Raw genomic sequence first — 24,982 nt, 5'->3', positions numbered from 1 at the left:
GAAAACACACAGACTTTGGGAACCTAGGACCTGGATACAGATTTGGGGCCTCTGCGCCCAAACCAGCATTTATTGCCTCAACCCCCCTCCTAGACTCAGACTCTAAGCAGAATATTATAATCAGCTTCAAACAACCTGATTCTGGTGTCTCCTGCTGTTATGTAAAATCTGTGTGAATTTACAATAAAGTCAGTTCCAGTTTGCACCTAAGCTAGTGTCCTCCAGCTCATGGGTGCAATTCTCAGCTATAATACCTGATTCCTGGTTCCAAAGTGGGGGAAGCTGTATCTTGGTGGAAGCACCCAGGCTGGGTGCCAGGCAGTCCCTCACAGAAAGATAGATAGAAAGAATTGAATATATACTGTAGATTACATATCCATAGATATGGATCTATTACTAGAAGACAACATAAATGTAGCATAAAGAACATGAATACATGTCAACTTAATTTACTAATGGATATTAATAATAATAAAGAATAGTAAATAATAATAATTTTGTTTAATTTAGTCTAATCTGTGCTCACTTTAAAGAGACAATCATATGCAGTAAAATGTTAAGGGGGAAAATACATTCTCAATTATTGTAGTGTTAACCTAAATGAATTAGCCAGATAAAGGGTTTGCTAAATGGAAGAGATGCATTGACACACAATAATACTAAATATAATCTCTGTGCAACACTGTTCGGCAAAAAGCACATGTACAAAGAGTTATGCCGCGTACACATGGTCGGAATTTCGGCCCGCAAAAGACCGATGAGAGTTTTTCGTCAGAAAATGTGACCTTATGTATGCTCCATCGGTCTTTTGCTGGCGGAATTCCAGCCAGCAAAAGATTAAGAGCATGCTCTCATTTTTTCAGTCGGGAAAAGTCCCCATCCGAAAATGCGATCGCCGGTGGCAATCCCGACGCGCAAAATCCCTACGCATGCTCGGAAGCATTGAACGTCATTTTCTCGGCTCGTCGTAGTGTTGTACGTCACCGCGTTCTTGGCGGTCGAAATTTTAGCTAAATTTTGCATGACCGTGTGTATGCAAGGCAAACTTGAGTGGAATCCTGTCGGAAAAGCCACCATATCTTTTTCCGACGAGAAAAACGATCGTGTGTACACGGCATTAGTCCTTAGTAAATCACAGATGTTTCAGTAACACAGAAAAATAATATTTTGTCCAATTATATTTGCATATACTCAGGAGATTAATACTCATACCATAGGCGTGCGCACAGGGTGTGCCAGGTGTGCCTAATCGCTCCGTGTGGCGCAGATTCCCACTGTTTAGACACCTGATATTTCACCAAAGCCTCATAACGGGCCTTCTAAATTGTAAAATAAATAAATAACTATGGACACCATCTACTGCCCCACTGACATCGTCCATTGCTCTACTGACACTGTCAGTATATATACATGCATATGTGTTTGAGTTTTGGGGGGCACGCCCTAATGTCATAGGCTGTGCAAACCTATGACTCATACACATAATGTGGGCATTTGTACCTAGAACTTTTCTTGGTTCCCTAATGCTACCAATCAAATTCAACCTTCCAGGCTGATGCTGTCACATTCCAGGGCAAGCTTCAATCTAATTGGTGGCTTTGAGGAAATAAATGTTTTGAGCAACGAACCTCTGACACATTAGTCTCATTCTATCTATAAACCATACAACATTTTACACTGGTACATTTCCCAGCACGTGACTAGTTGCAGAATAATTTACCTGGTACTTGATTGGACTCCTTTAATTCTAAAATATCCTTGATGTACAACCTGGCATGTGATAGGAACACAGGATTCAAACCCCATAGAAGTGAAGGTGGTTCTTTCATCAAACTTGGCTGCATTCAGTGACCTGAGGTTAAGAAAAGTGACAGTATATAGTCAGTTTGTCAGGTTGAAATCTAAATATAGTAAAGTTAATAAAAAAGTCCAGCAGAGAATATTAGTCTCCCTTGGGATGGACAGCAAGTGGGCGGAGCTGGGAACTCAGGAGCAGTGGTCTTATCAGTGGAATCCTTGACAAATACAAGGTTATAGAAGATGTTATGTGTACTTCTCATCTAGCAGTGGCGGGAGGAAAGCTTGAATGGCAAAATGGCAATTCATTTGAAAGCCAGTAGCTTCCAAAGATTGTCTTGTGTTTGGAGCATAGGTGACTCCCATGGCTAATTTGTAACAAAAACAGCTGCTCATTATTTAGACACTTCTAGGCTTCTTCTAAGCATTTGCTTGTGTATCCTGCAAGTTTGGCTCAGATGCCAAATAGCCGAGTGGTAAACACCCCCCCCCCCTTTTTTGCGGTACAGTATACTACATTTTGTACTGCTCTGTTGAGTTCATTTTTATATGTCTGTCAGTTGTGCCATTGAGTCTAATTTAATGCAAAACCCGACAACAAAATTTAAACTGAACGAGGTACAGTACTTATTGCTCATTGATGTTCCAGTTACATAAGGTAAAGTGTTCAGCAATTTGACAACACCCTCTGTCTGCCACAACCATGTTTCCTCCCAGTTTAATTAATGCAAGTTGGGAATAATCCATAGCAGAACCAGTCTAACTACATTTCCCCATAGCCATATAAAGCTGCAATATAGCCTGAAAAGTTTCCACAAAGGTGGTGTGTTTCTCTTATCCATTTCCACACAAGATAGGCACTGTTAGCTTTGGCCACTGGGAAATGATTGAAGTTTATAGCCAAATTTATAATATATCTTGTATGTGATAAGATAAAAAGCAGATAATAAATATAGGGCATATACAGGGGCCCTGTAGACATTATGTCTGGACTACAAGTGCCAGTGCTTAAAGTGGTTGTAAACCCTTACATATACCCACTGCAGTGACTGGCCTCAGGTGATGCAGAGATCAAACAAATCCTTCTACATAAGTTGAACCTGTTTATCTGCAGCACCCTCTCCTCTACAAACTAAAACTCTTGGATCAGAGGAAAATTTTTTTTTTTTAGCTCCAGAAGGCGGGATCTGACATCACGCACTGCACAGCACAGAGAAGGGAGTGTAATCTGAGACCTGAGCGAAGCAAAAGGACCCCCCCCCCCACACACACAGGCTTATAGGTAAACAAGCACAACAGAGACTGTCAATCACCTATTGTGCGCTGGGGGGGGTCATCCCTCAAGATTCTGTGGTGTTAGGATAGCCTGTCAAAAATGACTAATGTAGATAGCAAAAGGAAGAGAGAGGAAGCAGAAATCACTTTGGGGCTTTGGATTGAGGCTAGTTCACAATATAGAGGGATATGCTCTGTTTAGTTTTCATTACGGAGGTTTACAACCATTTTAACTTTATGGACCAATTTTTTGTTGTAGTTCAGTGGCTCATTAAATTGCATATAAACCCAAAACATCATTTGCTTCTTGGTCTGTTAACATGTAACTGAAAGTCCCATGCACAAGGACAGCCTGCCTTACAAGTGAATGGCTGTACACAGCTGTAGTTGAGTTAACACAAAATGGTCGCGTCTGTGTGAATAGGGCCAAAGGGTTCTTATATTTGTTATCTAAGTGCCCAAAAATACCCGATGATCCTGATAGAAATCCAATGCTGCCCTTAAAGCCTGGTACACACTACAAAAACTGACAGCTCCGGTCGGGAGCCGCTGTACTAACTATGCAAGGTTAGTCCAGGGATCTCCCTTGCTGAGCTGTTGCGTTCTGACAGGGGGGCACGACGTCCCGCCTCCCCACCCCTGCTAGAACATTCCGATCAGCGCTCTCTGCCATTGGCTGATAGCGCTGATCAGGAGTCGGTTGGCTGCTGGTTTTCCATCATGCACGTCCAACAGAAGCCGGACAGACCGACATACACATGGCCAGACTGTCTGCTGGTATTTTTTGTACTGGCAAATGTCCCCCGACATTCTGCCCGTGTGTTCAGGGCTTTACACTCTACACTGTTATCTCAATCAGTGTTATCAGCCCTCACAGATACAGTAATGTGAGCTAGCATTGTCACCCTAGGACAAAGAAGTGTGATACTGGCTTGTGCTATGCTGCAATATATATATTTTTTTTCTTTTGTTCTTGGGTTTAGATACATATTAAAGCTGAATTCTAAACAAGCAGCTAAACACACTGTCAAGATAAATTAATAAGAATTGTACCCGACCCGGTTCCCAGCCAGACTCCTTGACCATCAATGGAGTTGCAATAGTCAAGAACACCTTCCAATCTGCTAATTACTCCATGAAGGAGCAGAAACGCATTGATGTGGTCATCTCTCTGTTCTCCCCTACTGTCAGGATGTTCATTGTTGGTACAGGTCGACTTTGACAGAGTTGGATAGTGCTGGCCACCCTCTCCCAATCTGAATGTACTGATTTGGGGAGTACAGGAAGCTGGATATCAAGACAAATGTTGGTACATATATATATATATATATATATATATATATATATATCACACACACACATATATACATACACACAAACATAAAAATAATTTTTGATAGATACATACTGTATCAGCAGTCATAGGTGTTCTTTAACATCTGCCTTTAATTTAAGTTAAAAACTGCCTGCTGGCTCCAAGAATAAAGAAACTGGATGAACTCTACATTTATTTCCCATCACAGTCAAAACTATTATCCTTGTTCCACATAAGAGAGAGATATTATTATTTGACAACACCTGTGCTCTCTGGAGCTGCTCCGAGCAGATCCATCCTTGTGACATCACTATAGGGAGGCTATTGGAAAGAATGTTCCAATAACTGCCAAGTGTTCTATCTTGCTAGTACAGAGTTAGAACATCCCTCCAGGCAAACTGAAGCCTCTGGATTTGGGCTAGGCCAAGTGTTGAGGTGTATGGTCAAATTCCAGGGCACAGTGTCATCGTTAGACTAATATTCTTCAGTGCGATCCTATTCTTTGTGACCTTTTGTACTTTGGCAAACCAAACCCCTTCAACAATTTATTCTGAGTTCTTGATTTGGTAATGTTGTCTGGGTTAAGCATCTGCTCTCCCATTATCCCTTTGTGATCTCCACCGAGTCTCGCCTTTGAATATTCTGGCCAGAATATTAAAGTAGAACTAAGGGAAACGCTTTCTTTCTTTCTAATGTTGGACAGAGTGTTAAAGGGACTAGAACACCTTTTTGTTTCTTTTTTTGCTGTCTATACCCCCATTAGGGAGATTCACCCTCTCTATTTGTCCCGTTGACCATTATAATTGAAAATGAAAGAAAATTTCAGATTTTAGGTTTAACCCAGAAAAGTAATAAAGGAGAAATCATCCAATGGGGACACTAGTTCTGGTGACTTGGGGGTCCCCAAGGAATTCCCTTAATTTGCGGAGATTTCCACTTACTTCCTGTTTGGCTATGGAAGAAGTGAATGGAAATGGGACACAGATAGCAAAAAAAAAAAAAACTGAAGGGGTTATAACCCTCCCTTGCTCTATCCAAAATGAAAAAAAAAAAAAAAAAAGTTTTGCCCATAGTTCTACTTTAATGGCCCATTCACGCTTCATTATTCTTGTGCAATGGGTTATGTAGTAGAATGTTTATATCGTCACATATTTTTCAGATTATTGATTTTAATTAGTATATGTATTATTACCTAATTCCCTCACCCACATATGTGGGGTGGATGGAGGAATCCTTCCTGCTGTGCCATTGTATTCTGACAATGGGACTCCTCCGCTGTCAGAATACCTTGGACAGCAACTGCAGCCACTGATCGTCAAAAGTTTACCTACAGTGCCAATTGACAGAAGCTGATCATTAGTGGAAACAGCCATAGATGGATCCAAATTTGTCCGGTCCTTTCTGAACTGGCCGAATTTCAATCCATCTATGGGCAGCTTAAGCATTCTCCACTCTATCTAAAATAATCAAGCAAACCTGTTTTAGGTGGAAACACAATTTAAGCCTTATTTACACTTTTTTTGCAAATTAGACACCTTCATGTTATTTTTGATACAGTAGCATCTTTTCTAAAGGCATAATAGCTGAAAATTATTTCCAAGACAAATATGGTTCAGCATTGGCGTTGCTAGGTCTACAAAAGATCTGGGGCTAGAGCCCATAGCAGCGTAGTAAAGAAAGTCATACGCTTGGGCGGGCATACACTTGTATATACAGTAATATACGTGTGTGTGTATATATATATCCCCAGAGAGCCCCCCACTTACATCAGGGGCCCCAGAGAGCCCCCTTACATCAGGGTCCCCAGAGAGCCCCCCCTTACATCAGGGTTCCCAGAGAGCCTCCTCCTTACATCAGAGTCCTCAGAGAGCCTCCCCCTTTCATCAGGGTACCCAGAGGGCCCCCCCATTTACATCAGGGTTCCAAGAGAGCCCCCCTTACATTAGGGTCCCCAGAGAGCCTCCCCCTTAAATCTGGGTCCTTAGAGAGCCTCTGCCTTAAAATCAGAGTCCCCAGAGAGCCGCTCCCTTGCATCAGGGTCCCCAGAGAGCCCCCCACTTACATAAGGGTCCCCAGAGAGCCTCCCCTCCCCTTTGGGGACCCCTGCAGAGACTCGGGGCTATAGCCCCAAAAGCCACCCCCTAGCGACGCCCCTGTGGTTCAGGTCTAAAAAGAAATGAGTGAATTTGGCTCATTGCTATAGGCAACAAGAATGTTCCTTTGAAATACTTTTCACATAAGGCCCTTCAAATTATTATTAACATTTTATTGGCTGTTATGGTCAACACTCTTCAGTTTCTTCTATAGGGTTTTTGTAAAATGACTCCTTCATGTGCCTACAAATGGTGCCATATATATGCCAACAGAATAATATAAAAACCATCATGGATCTAATTACATTGTTTAACAAACATGTAATGCTTTTCAGGGCTTACATCTGGCAAACAAATGACTGCTCAGAATCTCATTCAAAATTAAAGAAGGCAATTACATATTACAGTACCAGAGGGCACTGCAGAGTATTATGTTACAGAAGATTCTAGGAAATAAAATGCTAAAATGAGAACAACCAGAGCAATGAATATAATGCCAATTTCTCAGCTTCTCGACTGGCTAACCATGCTGCACAAATGCCGAAATGGTGCCTATAGGGAGATTTTATATGTACATTGAGTTGAAATTTTATACTAATCTAATATAAAGCAAATGACTTTCCTTTGCAACTTTCACTTGAAGGGTGACTCCAAGCAAAATGATAAAACACATAAAATCACTTATAAGGCTAAAGTATTGAAATACAATGCCTTGAAAAAGTATTCATACCCACTGAAATTTTCAACATTTTGTCATGTTACAACCAAAAATGTAAAATGTATTTTATTAGGATTTTATGCGATAGACGAACAGAGTGGCACATAATTGTGAACTGGAAGGAAAATGATAAATGGTTTTCAAATTTTTTTTACAAATAAATATCTGAAGAGTGTGGTGTGCATTTGTATTCAGCCCCTTTTACTCTGATACCCCTAACTAAAATATAGTGGAACCAATTTCCTTCAGAAGTTACCTAATTAGTAAATATAGTCCACCTGTGTGTAATTTAATCTCAGTATAAACACAGCTGTTCTGCGAAGCCCTTTAGAGATTTGTTAGAGAACCTTAGTGAACAAACAGCATCATGAAGGCCAAGGAACACACCAGACAGGTCAGAGATAAAGTTGAAGTTTAAAGCAGTGTTAGGTTATAAAAAAATATCCCAAGCTTTGAACATCTCACAGAGCACTGTTCAATCCATCATCTGAAAATGGAAAGAGTATGGCACAACTGCAAACCTACCAAGACATGGCTGTCCACCTAAACTGACAGACTGGGAAAGGAGAGCATTAATCAGAGAAGCAGCCAAGAGGCCCATGGTAACTCTGGAGGAGCTGCAGAGATCCACAGCTCAGGTGGGAGAATCTGTCCACAGGACAACTATTAGTCGTGCATTCCACAAATCTGTCCTTTATCGAAGAAAGCCATTGTTGAAAAAAAAAAAAGCCATAAGAAGTCCTGTTTGCAGTTTGCGAGATGCCATGTGGGGGACACAACAAATATGTGAAAGAAGATGCTCTGGTCAGATGAGACCAAAATTGAACTTTTTGGTCTAAAAGCAAAACGCTATGCGTGGCAGAAAACTAACACTGCACATCACCCTGAACACACCATCCACTGTGAAACATGGTGGTGGCAGCATCAGAGTTGATGGGAATATGGCTGGAGCCAAATACAGGACAATCTTAAAAGAAAACCTGTTAGAGTCTGCAAAAGACTTGAGACTGGGGTGAAGGGTCACCTTCCAGCAGTACAATGACCCTAAACATACAGCCAGAGCTACAATAGAATGGTTTAGATCAGGGATATGCAATTAGCGGACCTCCAGCTGTTGCAGAAGTCCCATGAGTCATAGCAAGACTCTGTAAGCCAGGGGGCTGAATACAAATGCACGCCACACTTTTCAGATATTTATTTGTAAAAAAGTTTGAAAACCATTTATTATTTTACTTCCACTTGTGCCATTTTGTTTTGGTCTATCACATAAAATCTCAATACAATACACTTATGTTTTTGGTTGTAACATGACAAAATGTGGAAAATTTCAAAGGGTATGAATACTTTTTCAAAGCACTGTACACATAGGTATTAGAGCCCATTCAGAGATGTGTTTTTTGTAGCATTAGGCACGTGTTTTGTTGTCATGTATTAAGGTGCCTTTTTTTTGCATATTGATGATGGTTTTCAATGGATTTTTGAATTTAGAGTGGATGGGGTTATTAGTGGGGTTAATAGTGAATGACTTGTTAATACCTGTTGCCAATGCATCAAAACACGTTATTTGCCATTGGCTTAGTTGGGCCTACTAAGTGCATGAAAAAAAAAAACATATTTTTCAAAACATACTGCACACTGAGATGGGAACAGACATTATTTTTATAAAGGGGAACCACAACACGTGCTTTAGCCCATCAGACACTGTGTTAAAACTCAAAAATGTACCCTTAAAGCAGATCTTTAAACACATTTTCTAGGTCCCCCCCCTTTCAGCAAAAAAACATTAAAAAAATTAAAGGGGAGATACCTTTTTTGGGGGGGGCACAGCCTACACCTCCGCCTCCGCCTCTTGGGATACCCATATCACGGGGTCCCAGGAGACTTTGGGCTATGTGGAACACAGTGCTTACACAGTGAAGCACAATCAGGGGGTGGGCTGCCACTACCCAGAAGAAGTTGGGTGAGTATGCATTTCAGCTCATCCCAGAGGAAAAAAATGAACCAGGGGAGAGGTGAAGTCACCCTTTAGACCCCTTTCACATTGCCGGCACCCAGGCGTCAGAGGTAAAGCAGCGCTATTTTTAGCGCCACTTTACCTTCATTTTAGCGGCGCTATTCGGCTGCTAGTGAGGCAGTTTTAACCCCCCGCTAGTGGCTGAAAAGGGGTTAAATCCGCCCGCAAAACGCCGCCGGAGCGCAGTTTTGCCGGCGGTATCGCAGCACTGCCCCATTCATTTCAATGGGGAGCAGTGGTGGAGGAGCGGTGAGTTCACCGCTCCTAAGAATCTGCTGGCAGGACCTTTTCTGATGCCCTGCTAGCGCACCACTCCAGTGTGAAAGCCCGAGGTCTTTCACACTGGAGTGCATCAAGCAGCCGTTTTAGGGCGGTTCTCAGGCGCTATTTTTAACGCTATAGCGCCTGCAAAACGCTCCAATGTGAAAGGGGTCTTACTGAATGTTTTCTTGAGCTCTTTTCCTGGAATCACAAATCAGATTCAAACTTTCAGGCAGGTGGTGATGATTGATGGCTGGAGAGAAATAACAGCAGTTCTTTGTAAGAACACCAAACATAAGTCAAATTATTGGCCATCGCCTGACCTGACACATGCCTCTATTGTTTCTATTAAACCGGCCTATACTGCCAAATATTCGGCTTGTGTGTACCGGGCTTAGGAAGATATAAATATGCATATAGGTAGGATTAGACAAATATCTATTGCTGTGATAAAATCAGGGCGGAAGTGAAGGAAAAAAAAACTTGTATGTTTGAAGAAAACGTTAGAAGAAGTCCATCCTAGAGAAATATGTCAAGTAATTTATAGTAGATTACCGAGGAGAAAAATGTACAGTATCTCAAAAAGTGAGTACACCCCTCACATTTTTGTAAATATTTTATTATATCTTTTCATGTGACAACACTGAAGAAATGACACTTTGCTACAATGTAAAGTAGTGAGTGTACAGTTTGTATAACAGTGTAAATTTGCTGTCCCTTTAAAATAACTGAACATACAGCCATTAATGTCTAAACCACTGGCAACAAAAGTGAGTACACCCCTAAGTGAAAATGTCCAAATTGAGCCCAAAGTGTCAATATTTTGTGTGGCCACCATTATTTTCCAGCACTGCCTTAACCCTCTTGGGCATGGAGTTCACCAGAGCTTCACAGGTTGCCACTGGCGTCCTCTTCCACTCCTCCATGACGACATCACAGAGCTGGTGGATGTTAGAGACCTTGCGCTCCTCCACCTTCTGTTTGAGGATGCCTCACAGATGCTCAATGGGGTTTAGGTCTGGAGACATGCTTGGCCAGTCCATCACCTTTACCCCCAGCTTCTTAAGCAAGGCAGTGGTCGTCTTGGAGGTGTGTTTGGGGTCGGTATAATGTTGAAATACTGCCCTGCGGCCCAGTCTCCGAAGGGAGGGGATCGTGCTCTGCTTCAGTATGATACAGTACATGTTGGTATTCATGGTTCCCTCAATGAACTGTAGCTCTCCAGTGCTGGCAGCACTCATGCAGCCCCAGACCATGACACTCAACCACCATGCTTGACTGTAGACAAGACACACTTGTCTTTGTGCTCCTCACCTGGTTGCCGCCACACACACTTGACACCATCTGAACCAAATATGTTTATCTTGGTCTCATTAGACCACAGAACATGGTTCCAGTAATCCATGTCCTTAATCCTGTGCTTGTCTTTGGCAAACTGATTGCGGGCTCTCTTGTGCATCATCTTTAGAAGAGGCTTCCTTCTGGCACAACAGTCATGAAGACCAATTTAATGCAGTGTATGGTCTGAGCACTGACAGGCTGACCCCCCCCCTTCAACCTCTGTAGCAATGCTGGCAGCACTCATACATCTATTTCACAAAGACAACCTCTGGATATGACAGTGAGCATGTGCACTCAACTTCTTTGGGCGACCATGGCGAGGTCTGTTCTGATTGTAACCTGTCCTGTTAAACCGCTGTATAGTCTTGGCCACAGTGCTGCAGCTCAGTTTCAGGGTCTTGCCAATCTTCTTTTAGCCTAGGCCATCTTTATGTAGAGCAACAATTATTTTTTTCAGATCCTCTGAGAGTTCTTTGCCATGAGGTGTCATGTTAAACTTCCAGTGACCAGTATGAGAGAGTGAGATCGATAACACTGATTTTAACACACCTGATATAATAAAATATTTACAAACATTTGAGGGGTGTACTCACTTTTGTGAGATACTGTATATAGAGGGAACTGCCGCTTTTAAAAAGGAACACATAAATGGCGTTCTTAAAATTGGGATGTTAAATAATACATTTTAATTTCTAAATAAAAGTTAAAGTGATATTAAAAAAGTATTTTTTTTTTTAAATACCAAACATGTTATACTTCTGTGCAGGGGTTTTACACAGAGCAGCCCTGATTCACTTCTTCTCTGTTCCCTCACCAGCGCTCCTGGCTCCTTCTCTTCTCTGAGTGCCCCCATAGCAAGTGGCTTGCTCGCTCCCAAGCCCCGCTCTGTGTGTCCATAAGACACAGAGAATGGGGCTCGGCCCCGTCTCCGCCCCCTACGGTTGTTATCAGCCAATGGGTAGGCAGAGACAAGGGACAGCAGCTGCTCTTGTGCACATCACTGGATTGCGATCAGGCTTGGGTAAGAATTAGCAGGGCCGTGGGAGGAGCATCATACTGAAGGTTTTTTACCTTCATGCAAAGAATGCATGAAGGTAAAACATTTTCAGTCTCTGGAACCACTTTAAAGTGGTTGTAAAGGCAGAAGGTTTTTTATCTTAATGTATTCTATGCATTAGGGTAAAAAAAAAACTGTGTGCAGTAGCCCCCCTAATACTTACTTGAGCCCCATCTCTATCCAGCGAGGTGCACAAGTGCCTCGGCCGTCCGGGACTCTCCTTACTGATTGGCTGAGACACAGCAGCGTCACCACTGGCTCCTGCTGCTGTCAAAGTCAGTTGGCCAATCAGGTGAGAGAGCGGCAGGGCCAAACCACGGCTTCATGCCTGAATGGACACATGGAGCTGTGGCTCGGCTCGAGTGCCTCCATAGCAAGCTGCTTGCTATGGGGGCACTCGACAGGAGGGAGGGACCAGGAGCTCCGGTGAAGGGACCTGAGAAGAGGAGGATCCAGGCTGCTCTGTGCAAAACCATTTCACAGAGCAGGTAAGTATAACATGTTTATTATTTTTATGTTTTATTGTCTTCAGATTAGATGCACAAGTTTGGAAGTACAGTACATCACTTCTGCAAGTACTCAAGCATAGCTGTTTATTCTTATTGCCCTGGAACATGACACAATGGGGGGTGGATTTATTAAATCTGGAGTGTGCAAAATCTGGTGCAGCTCTGCATAGAAACCAATCAGCTTCCAGGTTTTGATGGCAAAGCTTAAATGAACAAGCTGCAGTTAAAGCTGTTTTGTTATCATGGAGAGCACCAGATTCCGAGTGCTCCTTTTTTAATATCCCCCAATATTGTGCTCAGTGCAGAACATTCTGGCCACAGCGTCTAACAAAAATAAGTGACATCTGTCAGCAACAATGTGCATTTATAGCACGAAAGAGCAAACTGCACTGGAAAAGCAATGTAATCTGTAGAATTACATGCAGTGTAGATTTAATACTGTCCATAATACTTTTTTTTATTTGCACAGTACTCGATTGTTTTTGTCACAAGTGCACTAATAAAGCTAACATCACCTCAAACATGCATTGTATATTAAAATTGTTGTTTACAACCGTGGTTACACTGGATTGGGATGGTTTCTATTGGTTATTACACGGTTTTATTTGCTCACTTCCTGTCCTAGTGACCACAAAAATAAAAAGTCAGGGGAAATCCTAACCTTTCCCTACTCTCCTAAAAGAGTGCTATTAGGGGAAGTGAGAAAACTGTCTAGAGAAAAGTTTCTCTGAATACTGCATAGTTCCTCTGCCTGGAGCTCACTGTATTCCTGTAATAGGCAGAGCTTTGTATTGCTTGGACTCTTGGCAAATGACTCTGCCATCTTGGCTTATAACAGTTGATCATTGTGGTTTGCACACCGAGAAACCACTTTTATCACATCTGTACATATTTTCCGTCATGGTACTTCCGTGATACATGAGGTCATGAAAGGTTCAGTATATACAGGAAAACATAGAGTTGATGGATTTGTTGTTGAGACTAAGCCCAATAGATATTGGTAAAGAACTTGGGCAGAAAGCTCTTACCATGGTTTCTCTGCTGTGAAGATCTTGTATTGATCACCTCTGCTGCTTGCCTCCTCAATCTAAACACATATATGAGCTGAACTTCTCATTCAAATACACAGGATTTTTTTATGAACTCCATCAGTTCTGCAAGCATAACTCATATACAGTAGGTAGTGACCAATGAGACCTTCACAGTTGTCAATGATTTACTGTGTATATAGTGGCAAGTCAAATGGAAAGTCAAAATAGAATTCCACGATTAACCACTAAATTCCTAAGTATGGAGCTGCTGATGCTCTTCTACTTTCCTCAGACCACTACTTCTCTATTTGTTACACTATATGATGGATGAATAACTAAGGGCTGCCAATACTCCTGGTATGCACTGCAATTATGACTGGGGTTAACCTTGCTAGGAGTTGCGTACAGTTGCACTCCAGATATTTGTGATGAGGATGTAATGAGTCACTTTATAAGTTCTAATTTTTAACTTTTCTTCCCCCTATCCATATAATTTTTTAAATGTCACCACTGTGAGAAGCACTAAACTTACAAATGTAAATTTGTAAATGTGTGGATGGTCATTCATTGTCTGCATACATGAAAATATTCTGCACTTCTGTTATTTCCTCGTATTCCCATCATTACTGGCAAGATCATCATTTCATTCCAACTATTCCAGTTATTCTAGAAGTGTTGCAGAGACAGTGGGATATGCAGAGCAGCCCAAACGTCTCTTTGTCCACCCACAGGCTTGTTTTATGGATGCACTGAACTTACAGGCCAATTCGGATTTATTATTCTTGTACTAAGTCTGACCTTATGGTTTTTCGCCAGTTGCCATGCCTGGCTCAGCCATTCCAGTAGACAATAGACATGTGCAGTCTGTTTCGTTTAATAAATTTCGACAAATTCGTTAATCCGAAAATAACCAGATTAATGAAAACCCATTTAACTAACTTTTCCAAATATTCGTAAATTCGAATATTTGAAAATTCGTAAATTCTAAAAAAATCAGAAATTCGAATAAAAGAAAAAAAAAAAATCAGAAATTCAAAAATTCGTAATAAATCTGAAATTCAAAAAAATAAATAAAAATATAATAATAAATTATATATATGAGAAATTGGAAATTCAAAAAAATAAATAATCGGAAATTCGGAACCCCGAAAATCTGAAATAATATCTTAACTATTACTGGCTATTAAATTATAGGTATTGGAATTTCCTTTCAAATTTGGCTGTCAGTGAACGTAATGAATATGAATTTATTCGAAGCTACAAATTATCTGAAATAACGAATGCTACTTGCCAAACGGGCCATACAGCGCGGTCGGCTTATTCTGGGAGGGTGTACAATGACGTCCTCCCGGAATCACACTTCCCGCACGCCCCCCTGGGGCGTGCACCCGGGAATGTCCGTGACTGCCGGGTCCTCCGAATCCAGCGCATCACGGACAGGGGTAAAATGCCAATGACAGCGGCCCTTTAGCACGTGATCTCTCTGTCCAATGACTGAGCGATCACTTGTCAACAGACCAGCGCATGTCCGGTTCAGCTCTCTCCTCTCCTCGCACGCTGTACACACTGATCAGTACAGCGTGCGAGGAGTGGGGGGAGACTGCAGAAGTACTCACAGTGCCTCATTCATGCCCATCTGTGCCTCATTCATGCTCATTAGTGCCTCATCCATGCCACATCAGTACTCATCCGTGTAACATCGGTGCCTCATCTGGCCTCATCCGTGCTCATCCATGCCACATCAGTGTAATGTTATGTCCCTAGAGCACCGGACAGTGCTCCCTGAATGTTGGGCCTCTGTATGTGGCCAGGCTGCGTAAAAGTCTCACACGTGAAGAGTGGCAAGAAGAAAGCCATAAGAAGTCCCGATTGATGTTTGCGAGAAGCCATGTGGGGGACACAGCAAACATGTGGAAGAATGTGCTCTGGTCAGATGAAACCAAAATTGAACTTTTTGGCCTAAAAGCAAAATGCAATGTGTAGCGGAAACTAACACTGCACATCTGCCTGAACACACCATCCCCATTGTGAACCATGGTGGTGGCAGCATCATGTTGTGGGGATGCTTTTCTTTAGCAGGGCCAGGGAAGCTGGTCAGAGTTGATGGGAAGATGGATGGAGCCAAATTCAGGGCAATCTTAGAAGAAAACCTGTTATGCTGCGTACAGACGAGTGGAAATTCCGTCAGAAAAAACTTGGATGTTTTTTCCAACAGAATTCCGCTCAAGCTTGCCTTGCATACACACGGTCACACAAAAGTTCTCTGAACTTTCGACTGTCAAGAACGCAGTGACGTACAACACTACGACGAGCCAAGAAAATGAAGTTCAATGCTTCTGAGCATACGTGATTTTTTTTGTGCGTCCGAATTGCATACAGACTAATGCATTTTCGGATAGGAACTTTTTCAGACCGAAAAATAGGGAACCAGCTCTCAATCTTTTGCTGGCTGGAATTCTGACAGCAAAAGTCCGATGGAGCATACACACGGTCGGAACTTCTGACCAAAAGCACACATCTGACTTTTGCTAGCAGAATTTCTGATCGTGTGTATGGGGCATTAGAGTCTGCAAAAGACTTGAGACTGGGGCGGAGGTTCACCTTCCAGCAGGACAACAACCCTAAACATACAGCCAGAGCTACAATGGAATGGTTTAGATCAAACCATATTCATGTGTTAGAATGGCCCAGTCAAAGTCCAGACCTAAATCCAATTGAGAATCTGTATCAAGACTTGAAAATTGCTGTTCACAGACGCTCTCCATCCAATCTCACAGAGCTTGAGCTAGTTTGCAAAGAAAAAATGGGCAAACATTTCACTCTCTATATGTGCAAAGCTGGTAGAGACATCCCCAAAAGACTTGCAGCTTTAATTGAAGTGAAAGGTGGTTCTACAAAGTATTGACTCAGGGGGGCTGAATACAAATGCACGCCACACTTTTCACATATTTATTTGTAAAAAATGTGGAAAACCATTTATCATTTTCATTCCACTTCACAATTATGTGCCACTTTGTGTTGGACTATCACAAAAAATCCCAATAAAATACATTTATGTTTTTGGTTATAACATGACAAAATGTGGAAAATTTCAAGGGGTATGAATACTTTTTCAAGGCACTGTATATATGTACCTTTAGTGAAAGAACAGTGCAGGTACAGACTCTTCACGAATAAAGCCTTTATTATTCACTACAGCGTTCAAAAAAGAACGGATGTATATTTAGCCTAAAGCAGGAAGTTGCATGCGGTTGCACATGTGGTATGTTATACAGGGGTCTAGCTGGTGTCACCATGGAAACCTCTGAATGTTCAGAGTCATGACTTATGGGATCCAATGACCCAGATGATGAAAGAGTATAACAAAAATAATTTAACATGACAAAAAGTAACCCTCTAGGCTTGGACACAGCTTTAAACTAGAAAAAGCGGATTATAAAACCTAGCAGAGTGTATAATAAGGCCATTAGCACACACTGGCCTTGATTCACCTGATACCACAAAAGTCTGTGCAAAATATTTCCCTTTTTATTTGAGTTTAAAAACCCAGAAATCGTTATCTTGTAAAGCTTCTGTTAATAGGGGTATTTTTTCTTGGCAAAACATTTTGGGAAAAAATGTTTTTTCAACTGGAAGAAACTTTGTTATGGGAAAAATGATTTAGTATCTCACAAGGACAAGAATGGTTAAACTCCCCTCTGTCTGTGTGAAAACCAACCGACTGATTCTTGGGGGAGATTAAAGATCTAGCGTTCATTCATAACGTCCCAGATAGCAAGGATAACATGCCACAAATTGAAATTGTAAATCTGTTAACTTGCTGCAGATTTTCACTGGCAAGTCGTACACTTGTAGAGCACTTGAAGCACAAGTTCTAGTTGACACTTTTCCAATTTGTAGCAAATTTGCTCAGCAAGTCTCTAGCAAGAGCAAAGTTGCAGTGCTGAATCTACAGCAAGAGTCAGAGTGACCCCTGTGGTGGGATGACTATTGCACAACATAAGTGAACCAGAACTTGCAGCAGACTAGCAGAATGTTTGCAAAAGTTGATGTGGAGTCATGCAGTGCAGATTTGCTGCAATTGTGCAACAAACTTGTGAAGCCTGGCAAGTCTAGCAATAGCTTAGCAAGTGATTTTCAAACTTGCAGCACAATTGCTTGCTTTCTGGGGTAGTGTGTATGGAAATGTGCATTTCGATAGCGTTTTTTTAGGGTGTCGGGGTCATAGTGCTGTGTGATTTCAGTGTGGGAACTGCATGCTCTCTGCACAGGATGAGATAGGTAGGCAGCAGAACAGGGGTTAAGTTTTGATAGGAGGAGGTTATTAGCTATCTGTAGGAGCTAATATACAAGGAAAGGTTAAAATGTTAAAGTCTTTAAACAAAACCTCTGTTTTTAGTATGGAGACGTTAAATGTAGATCTTAATGGAAGTGCTGACTGTCACTTTAACTGCTTGCTGACCGCCGGCCGTCAATTGACGGCCAGGCGGCGCAGCTCTCGTGGCGGGCGGGCGTCATATGACGGCCTCGCTTTCCCAGCCCACCAGGGGGCGCGCGCCCGCCGTGTCACTGGGCACCCGGTGCGCGTGCCCGGCGGCCGCGATGTCCGCCGGGCACCCGCGATTACCGGTAACACAGCAGGACCGTGGATCTGTGTGTGTAAACGCACAGATCCACGGTCCTGTCAGAGGAGAGGAGACCGATGGTGTGTTCCCAGTACAGAGGAACACCGATCGGTCTCCTCCCCTAGTGAGTCCCCACCCCCTACAGTTAGAATCACTCCCTAGCAACACAGTTAACCCCTTGATCACCACCTAGTGTTAACCCCTTCCCTGCCTGTCACATTTATACAGTAATCAATGCATTTTTATAGCACGGATCGCTGTATAAATGTGAATGGTCCCAAATATGTGTCAAAAGTGTCCGATATGTCCGCCGCAATATCGCAGTCACAATAAAAATCGCAGATCACCACCATTACTAGTAAAAAATTATAAAAAAATTAAAATGTTATAAATCTATCCCCTATTTTGTAGACGCTATAACTTTTGCGCAAACCAATCTATATACGCTTATTGCGATTTTTTTTTACCAAAAATATGTACAAGAATACATATCGGCCTAAACTGAGAAAAAATTTGTTTTAAAGAAGAAAAAATTGGATATTTATTATCGCAAAAGGTAAAAATTATTGTGTTTTTTTTTTTTGTAAACTTGTCATTCTTCTTTTGTTTATAACGCAAAAAATAAAAAACGCAGAGGTGATCAAATACCACTAAAAGAAAGCTCTATTTGTGGGGAAAAAATTATAACAATTTTATTTGGGTACAGTGTTGTATGACCGTGCAATTGTCATTCAAAATGTGACAGCGCTGAAAGCTGAAAAATGGCTTGGGCAGGAAGGGGGCGAAAATGCACTGTATTGAGGTGGTTAAAGAAGAAGCTATTAGGGATCGTAAGACCCCTTTCACACTGGGGCGGTTTTCAGGCGGTATTGCGCTAAAAATACCGCCTGAAAACCGCCCCTAAACAGCCGCCGCTGTTTGTTCAGTGTGAAAGCCCGAGGGCTTTCACACTGAAGCGGTGCGGTGGCAGGACGGTGAAAAAAGTCCTGCAAACCGCTTCTTTGGAGCGGGGAAGGAGCGGTGTATTCACCGCTCCTGCCCATTGAAATCAATGGGACAGCGCGGCTATACCGCGGTAATACCGCGGCTATAGCCGCGCTGTACGAGGTTTTTAACCCTTTTTCGGCCGCCAGCGCGGGGTTAAAACCGCACCGCTAGCGGCCGAATACCGCTGCAAGAACGACGGTACAGCAGCGCTAAAAATAGCGCTGTTGTACCGCCGACGCCCCCAACGCCCCAGTGTGAAAGGGGCCTAAGGCTTTCAAAAAGCTTCAAATAGTGCTGAAGGCTGCAAACAGCCTTTTTAAAGTAACAATCAGTTCTCCCATTAAAGAAAAAGTATTGAAAACTGACCATTCTTGTTGAACCTCCATGGTACGAAATGCATGCAGCACTTGGTCCTGTTGTATTGTAGTATTTTGTAGGGGAGATGAAGAGAAACTAGATTACTGGCAAGCAGCTTGTGCACCTTTGCTCTGTTGTCTTTTGGTAGATATCTTTCTTCTAGTCTCAGTGGTTGTTGAGCAGCAATGCTGCACCAAGATCTCCAGTACCTACACCATCTGCACCAAGAGCCCCAGTACCTAAATGGTCTACACCAGTGTTTCTCAACTCCAGTCCTCAAGGTGCCCCAACAGGTCATGTTTTTAGGCTTTCCATTATTTTGCACAGGTGATTTGATCAGTTTCACTGCCTTAGTAATTACCACAGCTGTTATATCTGAGTGAAATCTTGAAAACATGACACGTTGGGGCACCCTGAGGACTGGAGTGGACACTGATCTACATCATCTGCACCAAGATCCCCAGTATCCTCTCTAGCTACACCAAAATCCCCAGTACCCTCTCAGCTGCACCAAGATCTCCAGAATACTCTCCAGTCTCCAGCTACACCAATATCCGCCTTTTTTTGAGGTGTGTGAAGCAGCCCAGTGTGTTTTTTTTCTGCATCAAAAATGCATGGACAGTAGATTACATGGATTCCAATGGCAAAGTTTACACAATTGCAGTGCGTCCAAGAAAGTCAACAAAAGTAAAACATGCTGCATGTTTTCTGCAAGAAACTGTACTGGAACAGGGCAAAATTCATCAAAAATGCACATGAATGCATAAAAAATGCAAAGGAATGCATTACACCAAAAAAATGAAGAAAATGTTAAAAAAGACTGCGTTTTGGGGCATTCCTACCTGGTCTCATACAGCCCTAAACATCCATACCACTTAAAGTACTGTCCAGCCACAGCAGCTGTCAGACTCTTATGCTACGTACACACGGTCGGACTTTCCGGCGGACTTGGTCCGGCACACTTTCTGACGGACTTTGTCTGCCAGGTGCGCCGGACTTTAAAACGGACGGACTTGCCCACACACGACCGGACTTTTCCGGCGGGCTAAGTCCGCCCGTCTTTCCGACGGACTTTCGCCGGAGGTACGGCGGACTTTCAGAATGAACGGACTTGCCCACACACGAACAAGTCCGTTCATTTTGAACGTGACTCATGTGCGACGGGACTAGAAAAGGAAATCAATCTTGCCGCTTTTATCGGCAAGATTGACACCTTGCGAGCCCCATCGCGGGCAAAATTCATCAAAAATGCACATGAATGCATAAAAAATGCAAAGGAATGCATTACACCAAAAAAATGAAGAAAATGTTAAAAAAGACTGCGTTTTGGGGCATTCCTACCTGGTCTCATACAGCCCTAAACATCCATACCACTTAAAGTACTGTCCAGCCACAGCAGCTGTCAGACTCTTATGCTACGTACACACGGTCGGACTTTCCGGCGGACTTGGTCCGGCACACTTTCTGACGGACTTTGTCCGCCAGGTGCGCCGGACTTTAAAACGGACGGACTTGCCCACACACGACCGGACTTTTCCGGCGGGCTAAGTCCGCCCGTCTTTCCGACAGACTTTCGCCGGAGGTACGGCGGACTTTCAGAATGAACGGACTTGCCCACACACGAACAAGTCCGTTCATTTTGAACGTGACTCATGTGCGACGGGACTAGAAAAGGAAATCAATCTTGCCTCTTTTATCGGCAAGATTGACACCTTGCGAGCCCCGTCGCGGGGCATACCAGGCCCTTAGGTCTGGTATAGATTATAAAGGGGAACCCCCTACGCCGAAAAAAACGGCGTGGGGTTCCCCCAAAGATCCATACCAGACCCCGATCCGAGCATGCAGCCCGGCCGGTCAGGAAAGGGGGTGGGGACGAGCGAGCGCCCCCCCCCTCCTAAACCGTACCAGGCCGCATGCCCTCAACATGGGGGGGGTGCTTTGGGGGAGGGTGGCGCCCTGCGGGGCCCCCCACCCCAAAGCACCTTGTCCCCATGTTGATGAGGACAAGGGCCTCTTCCCGACAACCCTGGCAGTTGGTTGTCGGGGTCTGCGGGCGGGGGGCTTATCGGAATCCGGGAGCCCCCTTTGATAAGAGGGCCCCCAGATCCCGCCCCCCCACCCTATGTGAATGAGTATGGGGTACATGGTACCCCTACCCATTCACCTAGGGAAAAAGTGTCAATAATAAAACACACTACACAGGTTTTTAAAACAGGGTTGTCGGGAAGAGGCCCTTGTCCTCATCAACATGGGGACAAGGTGCTTTGGGGTGGGGGGCCCCGCAGGGCGCCCCCCTCCCCCAAAGCACCCCCCCATGTTGAGGGCATGCGGCCTGGTACGGTTTAGGAGGGGGGGGCGCTCGCTCGTCCCCACCCCCTTTCCTGACCGGCCGGGCTGCGTGCTCGGATTGGGGTCTGGTATGGATTTTAGGGGGGACCCCACGCCGTTTTTTCGGCGTAGGGGGTTCCCCTTCATAACCCATACCAGACCTAAGGGCCTGGTATGCCCCGCGCTCACCGCAATAGGAAAATCTGTTTTTCCTATTGCAGCGAGCGCGAGATGCAATACCCTGCCCTCGCGTCGTATCTGGTCCGTTGGACCAGCATACACACGAGCGGGCTTTCCGTCGGACCAGCACACAGACGAGCGGACTTTCCGCCCGAAACTGAGTCCGGCGGATAAATTTAAAACAGGTTTCAAATCTTGGTCCGGCGGACTTTGGGGAAAAAGTCCGCCGGAAAAGTCCGCTGGCGCCTACACACGGGCGGATTGTCCGGCACACTCTGGTCCGCCGGACCAAGTCCGCCGGAAAGTCCGACCGTGTGTATGCGGCATTAGGCCCAGTCCAGATCTTGTGTAGCGGGAACAAGCTTTCCCAGTCAGTGCCTTGATTTACATGCGATTCCATGTGTTGTGCAAAGGGCAGCGCATTCACTTCAATGGGCTGCCCTATTCGTGTCTGTCGCCCAAAAGAAGCTCCTGCTCCTTTTTTGGGTGATGAGCTTTGCACAATTTTTAAAGGTGCGTTTTGATGGGATTATTGTGCAGTTCTGTCGTGCGACAATCATGGCAAAATCACACCTCTTTGGGGTGCTATTAAAAATGAATGGTACCCATAAGAATGTTGTGTTATACTGCAATTTGGAATCACGGGCAGTATCGCTGCAATTCTGCTTGTGATTCCAAATCACCAAGTGTGAATGGGGCCTAATGCCGCATACACACGAGCGGACTTTTCGACCGGACTGGTCCAAGGATCTATCCGACGGACTTTCGCGGGCTTTCCGCACAAACAGACTTGCCTACACACGATCACCCCAAAGTCCAACTGATTCGTACGTGATGACGTACGACCGGACTAAAATAAGGAAGTTGATCGCCAGTAGCCAATAGCTGCCCTAGCGTAGGTTTTCATCCGTTGGACTAGCATACAGACGAGCGGACTTTTCAACCGGACTCGAGTCCGAAAGATTTGAAACATGGACTCGAGTCCGAAAGATTTGAAACATGTTCAAAATCTAAAGTCCGTCAGATTTTCGACCGAAAAAGTCAGCTGCAGGTCCGATGAAGCCCACACACGGTCGAATTGTCCGTCGGACTAGTCCGGTCGAAAAGTCCGCTCGTGTGTACGCGGCATTAGAGAGTTTGACAGGCTGCTTGCAGGGGGTTGTATGGGACACCTGTGCACTCTGCTCACAGCCAAATGTAGTGAGCATGGGGCCTAACAGGCAGGTGGCAGTGGGGCTGGATGGTGCAACTGTGCCAGAGCCTCATGCACTGGGGCTAAATGCCCAGTGTGTATGAAGCCTTAGGCATCGTTCACACAGGCGTACTATAGGGCTGTGTTTACCTACACAGGGATGCACAGGTGTTTTATGCATCCCCATTCATGTCAATTTGGATGCAGTGGATGCACAGACACAGCAGCTGCTCCCAATTTGACATCAGTGCGGGTGCAAAGCCCCGAACACACACTGTCTGTGTGCACAGATGTCAAATTGGGGGCAGCGGGTGTGTCCATGCCTACACAGTGATGCAAAGACCTCATACAGGCATACACTATAGTACACCCCTGTAAATGAAGCCTTAGTCACAACTACATGTGCTTGTCTGTTGGGTCCTTGACGCACAGATATCTATTTTCTATAAATGCAGCCAAATTGACTATTCCTAAACGCAGGTAAATGCACAGCATGAATGGCACCACTGAAAAATCATTACGTTCATTTCTATACATTTAGAAATGTCTACTAAGGCTAGGTTCGCATATGGAAACTCGTGCATAATTGAGTGCATTCATGACCCGCAGGCAAAACTCGCTGCTCTTTAGCGTGCTTCTGTGTGCTGCTCCCCCCCCCACAGCCCCCCTAATACTCACCTGCGCTCCCTTTCGATCCAGCGATCCTGGGCTATTCCAGGACTCTCTCTTCTCATTGGCTAAGACAGCATCGGGAGCCATTGGCTCCCACTGCTGTCAATCACAGCCAGTGAGCCAATGAGGAGAGAGAGTGGGGCGGGGCTGAGCCAGGGCTCTATGTGTCTTATTGACGCATAGAGTAGGGCTTGGGAGCGAGCACGCACCTGTGCTTCCATAGGAAGCAGCTTGCTATTAGGGGCACTGGTCAAGGGGGGGAGCCAGGGACGCTGGCGGGGGACCGAGAAGAAGAGGATCGGGACTGCTCTGTGTAAAACCACTGCACAAAGCAGGTAAGTATAACATGTTTGTTATTTAAAAAAAAATAAAAAAAGTTGAACTTTTAATACCACTTTAATGCCACCTCCATGCACTGGAAAACATAGCATGTTGTCGCATGCATAAAACGAAATGCTGCTGCAGTACTGTGTGGTACCTTAAAGTGGAACTTTAGTTAGAAAATTAAGTCCTGCTAGATCACTTCAGGCTGGCCCCTTTTGCTATGTAAAATATTAAGGCTACTTTCACGCAAAAAATAGCGCCTGCAAAGCGCCTCTCCTGTCACTCCAGTTTGAGAGCCTAAGTGCTTTCACACTGGAGCGCTGCGCTGGCAGGATGCTAAAAAAGTCCTGCAAGCAGCATCTTTGAGGCGATTTTAGGGGCTGCTCCTAAAGCGCCCCTACCCATTGAAATCAATGGGCAGCGCCGGCAAAGCGCGCGGGCACTTTTAATGCTTTTCCGACCACTAGCGGGGGTTAAAAGCACCCCATTAGCGGCCAAAAAGTGCTGCTAAAACGACGGTAAAGCGCCGTTATTGTTAACCGCCGTCACCCAAGCGCCTCAGTATGAAAGTGCCCTAAAAATAAGTGTCTATACTGTTTAAAACTCAGTAATACACTGTCTCATCCTGCTCTGCACATGCTCAGTTGCTCTCTATTTTTAGGCACTGCTGAGTTTGCAGAGGCCGATCTGCTGAATTAAACCCTTCTATCTTCTGTTTGATCTACAACTGCCATGGTGCTGCACATGTGATCAGTTATGACACCGGACTTTTGATGGTTTGACAGTTTGGTTGAGGACACAAGCAAATGTGACAGTTTGCAATCCCGGAGCACTCCAGGAATGTAACTGTTTTTTTTAAACCAATAAATCAATGGATTTAGTTTCTGCTTTATGGTTTACAGCTGT

General features: G+C 44.1%; 1 protein-coding gene across 3 annotated transcripts in view; it reads right to left on the bottom strand.

The window, feature by feature from the left end:
* The window catches only part of STN1 (STN1 subunit of CST complex), an 89,598-nt gene that overhangs the window by 56,873 nt on the left and 7,743 nt on the right, over positions 1-24,982 (bottom strand). For all 3 annotated transcript variants that reach the window (XM_073596102.1, XM_073596101.1, XM_073596103.1), the window contains exon 2: positions 1,721-1,852. In XM_073596102.1, coding sequence (XP_073452203.1) covers positions 1,721-1,844 — 124 coding nt within the window. In that variant the 5' untranslated portion in view covers positions 1,845-1,852. The remainder of the gene's footprint in view (positions 1-1,720; positions 1,853-24,982) is intronic.

The sequence above is a fragment of the Aquarana catesbeiana genome, linkage group LG08 (assembly GCF_042186555.1).
Source record: "Aquarana catesbeiana isolate 2022-GZ linkage group LG08, ASM4218655v1, whole genome shotgun sequence".
NCBI lineage: Eukaryota > Metazoa > Chordata > Amphibia > Anura > Ranidae > Aquarana > Aquarana catesbeiana.
The sequence above is the reverse complement of the archived record's forward strand: the minus strand, read 5'-3'. Positions and strand labels throughout refer to the sequence as shown.